General features: G+C 37.3%; 1 protein-coding gene across 1 annotated transcript in view; it reads right to left on the bottom strand.

Moving 5' to 3' along the window:
• Slc25a12 (solute carrier family 25 member 12) overlaps window positions 1-13,475 on the bottom strand; it is a 98,085-nt gene that overhangs the window by 45,719 nt on the left and 38,891 nt on the right. The window contains exons 5-6 of the mRNA XM_048345249.1: window positions 8,467-8,606; window positions 1,234-1,380 (exon numbers count right to left, since the gene is read on the bottom strand). Of these exons, the coding sequence (XP_048201206.1) occupies window positions 1,234-1,380; window positions 8,467-8,606 (287 nt within the window). The remainder of the gene's footprint in view (window positions 1-1,233; window positions 1,381-8,466; window positions 8,607-13,475) is intronic.

Below are 13,475 nucleotides of genomic sequence, written 5' to 3'. Positions count from 1 at the left end.
TTTTTAATTAATTTTAATTATTTATTTTTTGTTTATACAGTACCAAGGAATCAAACCCAGGGTCTCATGAATGCCAGGCAAGCACTCTACCACTAAGTCACATTCCCAGCCCCAACTACATTTTTATTAGCATGAATGTAGGTACCAGTGACACGAAAGCAGGACTTAAATTCCTCTGAAGACTAAAAATGTTATTTGGTAAACTAAGACTATCTAACCTACTTGGAAAGATTAACTAGCTTTCCCCAACCTAATTTACATTAAGTAAACCCTTTCTTTGGATTTTTAAAAACTTTTTCTCTTTCCTTCCTAGTTTCCTTCTCTTTCTTTCCCTCTTTTTTTCATTTTTCTTGGTTTGGATAGGAGGTAAAGGTAGGAAAGTGGAGGATGGGTATGAGGGAGGTGAAATGTGGAAGAAAAAGTGACAGGTTCCATGTTCAAATTCACTGAAGAAAAAGAACAGAAGTTGATCTCTTCTACCCCAGTCTAAATCAGGGATAATGATCTTCAGCTGAAACAACAAAGGCACTCATTGGCTTTCCTCCATTCAAAACAAGCGGTAATCAAAAACGAATACATACGTACAGTGCATGAACAAAAAACGGGGTAAGTGAGGAAAATTTTACAACTCTATGTGAGGAAATAGATGATATGAACATGCTATTGGTCCAGATAACTGTTGAGTTTTACAGTTTGACATATCAACAAAAAACTATGTCTAGTATAGAAACACTGAATGCACAGATAGAGGGGCAGAAGAGTAAACCACAGAGGCTAATGGCCACATATTTCCTCCATACCTCCTGCCATGAGCATGAATATTAAAATTGTGCAAAGGCCAATGACAATCTTTCCAGTAGACAAAGCAAGAGCCATCCACATAACGAGATAAAAGTGGTAATGTCCAGGAAACGGTTCTGCCCACTGAAAAAAGTAATTGCTCACTCTTGTCTATAAACCCTCTTTTCCCTTAAACTGGATTCTGTAAATGGAAACAACGGACTTAGAAATGTGATAGCAAGATGATGACTATAAAAAGCTACACAGTCTGAGGAACCATCATCTCTACCTCCTTTTACACACACACACACACACACAACTTGTTTACCAACTAACAACCAAGCATACAGTTTGAATAGCTGAGCATTTTAAGGGCCAAAGGAAGCCACTTAGGACCCAACGATTCAAAATGTCTCTGGAGAGAAAAAGTTAAAGTACTTGCTTTTTACTTACTGAAACTAAGTTCTCCTCCACAAAAGGAGTAAGCATGTGGGACCGAATGGTAACCATGATGTCACTGAAGTCCAGACCAGAAATCATGCCACTTTTGCTTTTGTCTTTTAGTGCAAAGGCTTGCCTTGCATGTTCTAATTGCAGTTCCTGGATGGAAAAATGAAAAATAAAGTATTAAATTGATTAAGGCACATCCCAAATACATGTTCTAGAAATGAAGGAAGCAGGCGATCTTTCCCCCATGTGTACTTACGATAGAAAGAAATAATATACAGCTCTTAAGTCACAACACAGCTTTTAACTTAGAGGTACATGCGTTCCTGGAAATGTACTATACACAACACTCCTAAGAAAAAGAATTAATCAAATCATAGCAATAAAAAAGGAAGAAAAAGAACTTTCTAATTTTGTTCAAAAAGTTTTCATCACTGAAAACAAAGTGAATATAATGTTTTCAGTGCTTTGTTTCAGCCTTTAAAACAGAGTAATTTATTCTCTCTTGCTTGAAGACTTTGTCATTCAAGAGTACTTCTTGAATTAAGAGTTTCAGTTTTAAATTACATAATCAAAGTTAGACTCTTTCTCATCTTTGAATTAAACACCATTTTTTCAAATAATTTTTAAATGAACTCAGTGTGAAATTCTACCAACTGTGTGATACTTCATAATGCTAAAGGAAAAATAATAAATAAAAAACTGCATAGGGGTGGGAATATGGCCTAGTGGCAAGAGCGCTTGCCTCCTACACATGAAGCTCTCGGTTCGATTCCCCAGCACCACATATATGGAAAACGGCCAGAAGGGTGCTGTGGCTCAGGTGGCAGAGTGCTAGCCTTGAGCGGGAAGAAGCCAGGGATGGTGCTCAGGCCCTGAGTCCAAGGCCCAGGACTGGCCAAAAAAAACAAAACTGCATAAGCAGAGTTTGGTTATCACTATAGGGCTTTGGGCACAGTTACTCTTAAACCATAGGAAAATAACTCAGAAAAACTACCAGACAGCCAAAGCTTGTAATAAATGGTAACTGTCAATAAAAAATAACAAAATATACCAGTATCCCTAAGGGACTATACAAAAGCCAAAATCAGAGAATTGCTGTCCTAAGGACCCTTGACATGATCCAAATGGCCTTGTTAGCACAACATAATAAAGGTGTGATCAGATGCCATTTCCATCTCTGGAAGTTACACTTAAATATAGAAATATTATTCACATACTAAATAGTATAACTTTTATTGCCATTCATTTATCAAAATCTTTCCCTTTTTCTTTAAATAATTTGGGGTCCTGGGGATGTCTCTCAGTGGTAGAAGGCTTGCATAGCATGTGCGAGGCACTGGAACATATTCCTATTATGACAGAGAGAGAGAGAGAGAGAGAGAGAGAGAGACAGAGAGACAGAGAGACAGAGAGAGAGAGAGAGATTTTGGTAGAAGATGCAGCCCTTTTAACTGCATTTTATTTATTTGTATTATTTATTTATTTTTGCCAGTCCTGGGCCTTGGACTCAGGACCTGAGCACTGTCCCTGGATTCTCTTTACTCAAGGCTAGCACTCTACCACTTGAGCCACACGGCCACTTCTGGCCGTTTTCTATATACATGGTGCTGAGGAATCAAACCCAGGGCTTCATGTATACAAGGAAGCACTCGCCACTAGGCCACATTCCCAGCCCTTAACTACATTTTATAGTCACAGGAGGGATTTGTGATCTCCCAATGATAATTCAAAGTCATTAGAATTACTTCAGCAGATGTTTAAAATCCATGTAAGTTATAAATTACTGTATGTAGTTTTCAGTATGATTTTTTTTTTTAATCTTAGGGTAAGGAACTAAAGACAAGCATACTGAATCTATTCAATCATCCAATATTTTTGTGTCAGTTTAGGGGCTTGAACTCAGTGCCTGGGCACTGTCCTTGAGCTCTCTTGCTCAAGGCTGGCTCTCTATCACTTTGAGCCACAGCACCACTTATTGTTTCTGGAAGTTAACTGGAAGTAAGAGTCTCACAGACTTTCCTGTTGGGGCTGGCTTTGAATCATGATCCTCAGATCTCAGCCTCCTGAGTAGCTAGTATTACAAGCATGAATCACCAGTGCCTTTCTCAATAAATAGTCTTATGTTTATAAACCTAAATGGAAACACTGAGTATCTACAAAAATATATACTTGTATTGGCTTGAAAAGAGCAATATAGATGGAGAAACAAATTTAACTGGTAAATTTGTGTGTTAAAGAGGAGTCATTCTACTTAGTTCATTTCTTTCTATCTTCTCAATTTCAATGTGCACCTTTCAATTGAATGAAGAATGTTTTTTGCATCATTAGATTGGCTGAAAGTGGTCCTAAGACAAGGATATTCCCAAGACAAGCAGCCTCAGAAGCAGAAACAGGTCCACGCTCAGTCTTATTATGCTTTCCCTTCCTCACTCCTTCCTTTCTCTTTTTTCAAGTCATTTGTTATTATGTCTCTGTCTTCCCTATGCACACGTCTTCGTCTCCCAGAAATAGTCAGTGGCCACCACAAATAAACTTAGTCCCAATGATACCAAAGAAAATGTAGACTTTTAGCAAAGAAGCAGAATACACACTGAAAAATGTTAGAAGAAGAGATTTTATACTTTCTGTAAGGTCAATAGTTGAAAGTCTCATCTGTTTTTTAAAGATACAAACTTTAAGTACTACAACTAGAACCAACACAGGTGAACTGACATATAAGAAAAGCCATAAAAAACAGAGATCCAAAGAGACACACAAGAGTGTTATTGGTCAGGCCCTGAGTTCAAGCCCCATAACAACAACAAAAAGCAAGCAAGTAAGCAAACAAGCAAGCACGAGACAGAGAAAAAAAGGAAACTTAGAGAAAACACACTTTGCAAGGGAAATCTTTTTAATTAAAAAGAAAAAAACAGAAGACAGAACATGATGTCTGATGTCTGAGATAGGCTGAAGTGCTGTCTTCCTGTGGCATATCTATGCCACATGCTTTTCTTCTCTACCATACTTCTTTTCAATTATATTTTCCTATCACTTAAAAAAAAAGGTCTTTAATATCCTTGGACAGGTGAGAGAAAACAGAACACCTATGCAATAAGAACACTGCTATTTTTTGAAGGAATTTTCAGAAACCCAAAAGATCCCCTAGAAACTCATAATATAACAAAAAAAATTTAATTAATAGAAGCCACAGAAGGAAATTAGAAAAGCAACAAAAATATTTATATTTAATAGTCCTGGAAAGGTATAAGGCTGAAGAAATATAAGAAGGAAACTTTTTTAAGACTTGAAATTTTTAGATTAGAAGAGCCACAGATGCCAAGAAAATGTCTAAAAATAAACATACACAAAGGAATATCATGAAATGTTGTAATATTACAGACAGGAAAAAAAATCCATCCAGAATAGAACAAAGGAGGGCTGGGAATGTGGCCTAGTAGTAGAGTGCTTGCCTAGCATGCATGAAGCCCTGGGTTTAAATCCTCAGCAGGAAGCAGGAAGTGGTGCTGTGGCTCAAGAGATAGAGTGCTAGCCTTGAGCAAAAAGAAGCTAGGGACAGTGCTCAGGCCCTGAGTCCAAGCCCCAGGACTGACAAAAAAAAAAAAAGAACAGAGTAGAACAAAAGAGTTTCAAAATTGAATCAAGAATGAGAATGGAGAGGGGCTGGGAATATGGCCTAGTGGTAGAGTGCTCGCCTCATATACATGAAGCCCTGGGTTCGATTCCTCAGCCCCACATATATAGAAAAGGCCAGAAGTGGTGCTGTGGCTGAAGTGGTAGAGTGCTAGCCTTGAGCAAAAAGAAGCCAGGGACAGTGCTCAGGCCCTGAGTTCAAGCCTTATGACAAAAAAGAAAAAAAAATGAATGAGAATGGAGCCTTCCATCAGTAGCTCACACCTATAATCCTAGCCACACTGGATGCTAAGATCAATATGGATCATGTTTCAAGGCCAGCCTGAGCAGAAAAGTCCAAAAGATTCCATCTCCAAAATAATCAGCAAAAACCAGGGCTGGAGATGTGGCTTAAATGGTACAGTGTTCCTGAACAAGCAAGCAGAGCAAGCTCAAAGCCTAAAATTCAAACTGGATTTCTTGGTAGCTAAACTACAAGCTAGAAAAAGGAAAAAGGCTTTCAAATTTAATGCCCAGTCAGATTATTTAATGATAAAGAGGTTTAGAGCTATGAGAAAAGCCTCCATGTTTTTAAACTGTACTTTCCTTAGAAAGCCAATACAGGAAATATTCCACTAAAATGAAGTAAATCAGAAGATGAAAATCATGATAAATGGAAAGATAAAACCCAGCAAATAGGAAATTCAATAAAGCAAAAGGCAAAGAGATTCTCCAGGATGAAGGTAAAAGGAGATCATAAAAAACAGCTATGCAGGGCTGGGAATATAGCCTAGTGGCAAGAGTGCTTGCCTCCTATGCATGAAGCTCTCGGTTCCATTCCCCAGCACCACATACATAGAAAATGGCCAGAAGTGGCACTGTGGCTCAAGTGGCAGAATGCTAGCCTTGAGCAAAAAGAAGTCAGGGACAGTGCTCAAGGCCATGAGTCCAAGGCCCAGGACTGGCAAAAACAAAAAAGAAAGAAAAACAGCTGTGCAGCACACTTACAAGGTCCACTTTCTGCGAGGTGCCATTCTGAGTAGCTATAATATTAGCTACTAGGGAGACTTTAACGATTAGGATTCAAAGCCAACCCCAGAACTGGCACGCATGCGCGCACAAACACACACACACACAGACACAGAGTCTACTTGTTGACCATAAAGCAAGTCAGGAACATAGGGTGGCTGCCATGGAAAATAGTCTAGTGATTCCTTTAAAACCTTAAACATAGAAATTGGGGAAATGGCTCAATGGTAGTTCATTTGCTTAGTATACACAAGGCCTTTGGTTCAATATTTATCATTGTTTAAAAAAATATATAAAGGAGGAAGAAGAGAGGGAAAAGGAGAGAGAGAGACAGAGAAGGAGAGAGATAGAAAAGTAGAGAGAGATAAAGAAGGAGAGGGAGGAGAAAGGAGGAAGAGGAGGGTAGCAGCAGGAAAGAGAAAAGGAAAGACAAGACAAGAAAAGCTAAACAGAATTAATCCATGATCCAGAAAAATTATCCATAAAAATATGCTCAAAAGAACTGAAAACAGATATTCAAACAAATATTTGCATATGAACACTTGTAGGGGCACAATTACTAGTAGCCACAAGGTAGAAACAACTTAATAGTTTATCAATTGATAGTCAAAAATATATATTTATACAAGGGAATCCTATTAAGCCCAAAAAAGGGATGAAATATGAATATGTTACAATATGAATAATCGTTAAAAGTTAAGTTTTTTAAAAGCCAGTTATGACAGGTTATAGCCTATGATTCATTTACATGAAATACTTAAAATAGGTATGTTCATAGAAACAAAAAGCAGACTGTTGGCTACCAGAAGCTGGGAAGAAAGCAAGAATAAAAAGTGATTACTAAATTTTCTTTTGTGGTAATGAAATGCTTGGAACAAGATAGATTTATTGGTTGAAAAATACTGTGAATCTTCTAAGAGCCACTGAACTACACTAGGAAAGTCATCTACCACTGAGTCACATTCCTAGACCCTAATTTATTTTTAGAAGCTCCTGGAGAGCTCCAAGAATTCTTTAAGTATATGAATTTTAATAAGAAGGTATGGGGATGAGTTATCATTAATATAGCTAAGAAATAATAATAAGAAATAACAAATCTAAGAAAACTAATCATTGTAGTCATAAGCTGTACAGTCCTCCCTCAGTATCTATGAGCTTTTGGGTCCACGGCCTGACTGCCCCCTCAAAATCTGAGGATGCTAAAGTTCCTCATATGAATGGCACAGGATTTGTATATAGCCTACACATATCCTCTCATGTACTTGGACTTTTTTTTGGCAGTTCTGAGGGATTGAACCCAGAGCCTCAATGCACATCAGGCAAGTGTTCTATCACCATGCTATATCCCTAGCTCCTCTTATATCTTTAAATTATCATTGCATATAACCTACAAACATTCTCCTATACGCTTTCAATCATCTGTAGATTAATAAAAATAAAATATGATATAAATGCTATATAAATAGCTGTTATGCTGTATTGTTTAGACAATACTGGTGAGAAAAAAAGACTATATGTGTTTAACGGAACCCACATGTAGGGGCTGGAAATTTGGCCTCGTGATAAAGTGCTCGTCTCATATACATGAAGCCCTGGGTTCGATTCCTCAGCACCACATATGTAGAAAAAGCCGGAAGTGGCACTGTGGCTCAAGTGGTAGAGTGATAGTCTTGAGCAAAAAGAAGCCAGGGACAGTGCTCAGGCCCTGAGTTCAAGCCCCAGGACTGGAAAAAAACAAAACCAAACAGAACCCATATGTATGAAGGGCTGTAGAGAATTATAATTAGAGTAATATAATGATTACCGATCTAAATGGAATCATCACATAATTACCTGGATGGGGAAAGAAAATATTCATGTCTATGGCAGCAAGGGAGAGATCAAAGAACTAACTTCTAGTCCACAATTAGAATTTGATCAAAAATAGCCAAAGTGAAAGCTCGGCACCAGTAGCTCATGCCTGTAATTCTAGCCCCTCAGGGGGCTGAGATATGAGGATTTCGGTTCTAAGCCAGTCCACAAAACAAGCCAGAAGTGGAGCTGTGGCTCAAGTGGTAGACCCTTGAGCAAAAGAAGCTCAGCACCCAGGTCCTGAGTTCAAGCCCCAAGATGGCACACATACAAAAAGAAAAAATAATAATTAAAAATGCTCAAAATGAAATAGTAAGAGCCAAGGCTGGGAATATGGCCAAGTGGTAGAGTGCTTGCCTCGTATACTTGAACCCTGGGTTCGATTCTTCAGCACCACATACATGGAAAAATCTGGAAGTGGCGCTGTGGCTCAAATGGTAGAGTGCTAACCCTGAGCAAAAAGAAGCCAGGGACAGTACTCAGGCCCAGAGTTCAGTCCCCAGGATGGGCAAAAAAAAAAAAAAAAAAAAGAAGAAATAGTAAAAGCCCCAAAATGACTTTACAAAGTAAATGGAGATAAATACTGAAAGAAATAGCTATAAGCATTTAAAGAATCTGCTTCTAGTAAGTAGAAAATAAAAATGGAGCAAAATAAATACTCCTATTTCTGCTCTAAACAAAAATGAAAGGGAAGGAGGTAGAGGAAGAATAGTATATAATTATGCCACTTATTAAAACTAAGCTTACCTGGAGAAACTGTGTGAATTCTGTGTAGTTCAGATGCTTCTTTCGATTATGCCCAAAATGCAGTCGGATAAATTCACAGTCCCAGTTAAAAGGGATATGGTGATGAATAATAGTCTGTCCAAAAATTTCTTTGACATTTTCTTAAAAGGGAAAACAAGAATAAATCAATTATACCTGTAATGTGTAATTCAAACCACTGCAATGTTCCTACAGAAAAAAAAATTTGAGAAGTTTTTAAAGTCAATATCATCTGCTTCTATTAAGATTAACTGCAAAAAAAATTTTGTGCCCAGAAACCCATGCACAGGAACACATTGATACAAAATATAATTTTACACTTAAGATTGTGTACCATTACACAGAAGGCCACGAAATTCTTAATTTCTCTTGATTTAATTTTAATTAGAAAGTGATTTATATCTTGCATTATAAATGACTGCTACTTTACATTCCAGTGTAAAATCAATAGTGTTTTCCTGGTTCCTCAAGGAGTCGAATTAAACCCTTTATCAGAATCATGAATACCTAAATTACAGTATAATGCAATATTTGTCATAGTAAGTATGGTTTGATTGAGGCTTGATTATTACATTCACATTTCCCTGAATATGTCTATTGAAGATAGGTATAAAAAATACTACCAAAAGTATATCATTAGCTCAGCAGCAAGTACCTTATTAAAAGCTTCTGATATTGTCAAAAATATGGTCCTGACACAAAGCTTCAAAATCCCTATAAAATCCATGATTAATAGTCTGAACTATAATAACATTTTAAGATAAGTGAAATTAGTGAATCACTTTTATGTAAAGAACTAAACACAGTGCACTAACTTTTAAATAGGAACCAGTCACACTGTATAATATACAACAAAAACTCTACAGCCTTTCTTCATGCATAGCAACATTATTCTTTCTTAGTTTTACATTTATTAGAAAAGTCAGTTCACAAATGACTGGTACTTTAACAAGCATAGACTGACTACGCTAATTTAGAAGCTCATGCCAAAGACAAAAAATAACATAAGCAAGGTTAAGAAAGCAGGAAGCCTCTTTTACTGATGTCTTAAGAACAATATTATTTTCAAATTTGAGCCAATTTTATTATAAAAGAATCTACTACTAATAGCTATAAATTATATTAGAGAATTAGTAAATATAAATTTATTGTTTTATAGTCTCCTATAAGCATATGGTCCTTTCTAATTTCTACAAATTCTTTGAATAAGACACTGATCTCATACTGTAAATAGTTTAATGGATTCCCTTTGTTTTATATACCTTCTTTCCTAATAAAAGCATTACTACCGGGTTGGGAGAATATAAGAATTCTGAATTGGGAATCCCACACATCTAGACTCAATATAACAGCTAAGCAGTTTACAGCAATGAGCAAAGTTGAAAGAAGGCATTGGATGTCACTGGGAAGATGGGATTCTCATCTCTTCTCTCAAATGGAACACAGAATTCATTTCTTGCCTAAGTCACAACCGTATTTCAGAGCTTTCAAATTAGTTCAAATATTTTCACCTTGCACAAACACAAGTTAAATACTCCATAGGTCTTTGTTTCTAAAAGCCAAGAACTTAATAGCAATTCAATGGGATCCTAGTGTCTTTTTCTTTTTCACTTTAATAATTCACTATGTAAATGAAAATATTTCAGTACAACAAAAAGAGGCTTCTACATTCCAGGTGTATGCTGGTAGCTGACCAGAGTGAGAGCTGAAATAAAATGTCACTTTATCTTTCAATAAATAATCTTTTAGTCACATGTGTATGGTCTTGGTTCCTAATCAATATAAAAAGACTGGCCTTAGAATGAGAGTATGGGAACATAGCTCAGTGGTGGAATGCTTGCCTATTATGTACAAGGTTCTGGATAATAATAAAAGTTTCCAAAAAATACTTAGGACTAAAAAATATTATGGAAGACCAGTGGAGATTTTTTTTTAGGATCTAATTTAATTAGTTAGGTGTTTCTATCCTTAAACTAGCTAAATTGCTTACTTTTAATCAAAATAAGTATTCAACTAAAAGTTAAAAAACAGGAAACAAAATATGATAACAAATTAGTTAAGTAACTAATTAAAAAACCAAACTTGGTACATATATTAGAGAGGAAACACTTACAATGTATAATATATAAGCCAAACTCTGTATCATACCTTAAGGCATTAGCAATGTCATGTACTTTCTTGCATCCTTTTATACTAAGTTTTGTGTGTAAACATTATATCTAAAAAAGTTAGAATTAAAATGCATTATTTAAACCTGGGAATGTGGCTTAGTGGTAGAGTGCTCGCCTAGCATGCATGAAACCCTGGGTTCGATTCCTCAGCACCACACACACAGAAAAAGCAAGAAGTGGGTGCTGTGGCTCAAGTGCTAGCCTTGAGCAAAAAGAAGCCAAGGACAGTGCTCAGGCACTGAGACCAAGCCCTAGGACTGGCAGAAAAAAAAAGAAAGAAAGAAAGAAATGCATTATTTAAATTATATAATTAAATAATATTATGGTTCATAATTAGCCGGCTGCCAGTGGCTATGCTGGAGCTATTCTTGAGCTACTCAGAGGCTGAGATCTGAGGACTGTAGTTCAAAGCCAGACTAATGCAGGAAAGTGTGTAAGACTCTTAGCTTCAATTAAGCAACAGTCAAGCTGTGGCTTCAAGTGGTAGAGTGCTAGCCTTGAAAAAAAAGTTCAGAGACAGGGCCCAGACCCAGGACTAGTGCCCAAATATTTATATATTATTAAAGTAAATTATGTCATAGTAAATTATGTCATTATTTTATTTATTTATTTATGGAACTAGAGTTAGAATTCAGGACATCAGGCTTGCTAAGCATGTGAGCCACATATACAAAGTTTACCACTTGAGCTTTATGTCCCCAGTTCTTTTGCTTCTTAGTTTATTTTTCAATGAGGGTCTCAAATTTTTACCTTGGGGGGCTGGGGATATGGCCTAGTGGCAAGAGAGCTTGCCTTGTATACATGAGGCCCTGGGTTCGATTCCCCAGCACCACATATACAGAAAACGGCCAGAAGTGGCGCTGTGGCTCAAGTGGCAGAGTGCTAGCCTTGAGCAAAAGGAAGCCAGGGACAGTGCTCATGCCCTGAGTCCAAGGCCCAGGACTGGCAAAACAAAACAAAACAAAACAAAATTTTTACCTTGGGTTTCAGACACAATCCTTCTATCTCCACCTCTAAGTAGCCAAGGCCATGGATGTGCACTACCACATCCAGCTTGTTTCTCAGGTAGGGTCTTGTGCTAACTTTTGTTGGGGCTGGCCCTGAACTACCCATCTTCCTTGCTCTACATCCCAAATAGCTAGCATTACAGGCATGTACCACCACACCTGGCCATGAAGTTTTATTTTAAAGGCTATAATTCCCAAACCTCAATCATTTGAAGAAATGTACACAGTGCTATACAGTGAGTTTGAGGTCAGCCTGGTTAGCTTAGCAAGATCCTATTGGGAGAAAAAAAAAATTTTAGGAGAAGAAAAAAGGAAGAAAATACATATTGGTACGTAATATGGATAAACCCCTTTTAAGTTATCAAAAAATATCATATTAAATGTGACTCAAGTGGTAGGTGCAAGCCAGGAAAAAGGTGAATAAAAGTATGGGAAGCCCGGGGCTGGGGATATAGCCTAGTGGCAAGAGTGCCTGCCTCGGATACATGAGGCCCTAGGTTCGGTTCCCCAGCACCACATATACAGAAAACGGCCAGAAGGGGCGCTGTGGCTCAAGTGGCAGAGTGCTAGCCTTGAGCGGGAAGAAGCCAGGGACAGTGCTCAGGCCCTGAGTCCAAGGCCCAGGACTGGCCAAAAAAAAAAAAAAAAAAAAAAAAGTATGGGAAGCCCTTAAATCAAGCACCAATACCATAACAACAATAAAAATTAAAATAATTAAATGTGAAACTATTATCAAGTGAAAGACTCAAAGCCTTCAAATTAAGAACTTTTCATAATCTATATTTTCCCCATTATCACATAGTATATGCATATACTAAATTTACAATGTATTACTTATACCTGCAAAAGTATCTCTAATAAAACCTTTTTTTTCCCTGTAGTGAGGATCAAACCCAGGTCCTCACATATGTTAGGCAAGTATCTCCCACTAAGCCACACTTCTCTTCTAAACTTCCTAGCAATCTCTAATAAAATCTCAGAATGTTTTTGAGATCAATAAAATAATGGCCTAAACAACTCATAGCAATCTCTCCCTATATACAGAAGTGGCATTTCCTGGGAGCATCTTTTGAACATTTACTACTTCTCCTAAAGTTGTCTCAAACAGCTTTGTGCATGGTTTTATTAATGACTATTAAGATACACTGTTATTTACTACTCACCAGATTTTTTTTATTATTTTAGTAATGTCACAGGCTGCAACTGTACTTATTAGAATTAATACAATTTGGCTGGGACTATGGCCTAGGGGTAAAGTGCTCGTCTCGTATACATGAAGCCCTGGGTTCGATTCCTCAGCACCACATATATTGAAAAAGCCAGAAGTGGCACTGTGGCTCAAGTGGCAGAGTGCTAGCCTTGAGCAAAAAGAAGCCAGGGACAGTGCTCAGGTCCTGAGTCCAAGCCCCAGGACTGGCAAAAAACCAAAACCAAACAACAACAAAAAAAACTAACACAATTTTAAACCTACTCTGGAACCTCTTGAAATGTATTCTCCTTTTCTGTTGCTATTTCTACACCAAATGCCTCAGGCTTGTTCAAGAATATCCCAAAAATAACAGGCATAACTACTGTGCTAGTTCATAATCATTTTTAAAACCAGAATATGCTTATATTACTATATTAATACTTATATACATACATACATACATATGGTTGGGGCATGGCCCAAATGGTAGAACATCTGCCTAGCAAGTGAGAAGCCTTGAGTTCAAACCCCAGTAATGGCTGGGGTTGGGAGAGGGGGAGGAATTAATGCTTTAGCACTGGAGAGTTTATAACTGTATGAGACAAAAAGCTCAAATAGCTGATG

The sequence above is a fragment of the Perognathus longimembris genome, chromosome 4 (genome assembly GCF_023159225.1).
Source record: "Perognathus longimembris pacificus isolate PPM17 chromosome 4, ASM2315922v1, whole genome shotgun sequence".
NCBI lineage: Eukaryota > Metazoa > Chordata > Mammalia > Rodentia > Heteromyidae > Perognathus > Perognathus longimembris.
Note: the sequence above shows the minus strand (reverse complement) of the source record. Positions and strands in the feature narration are given on the sequence as shown.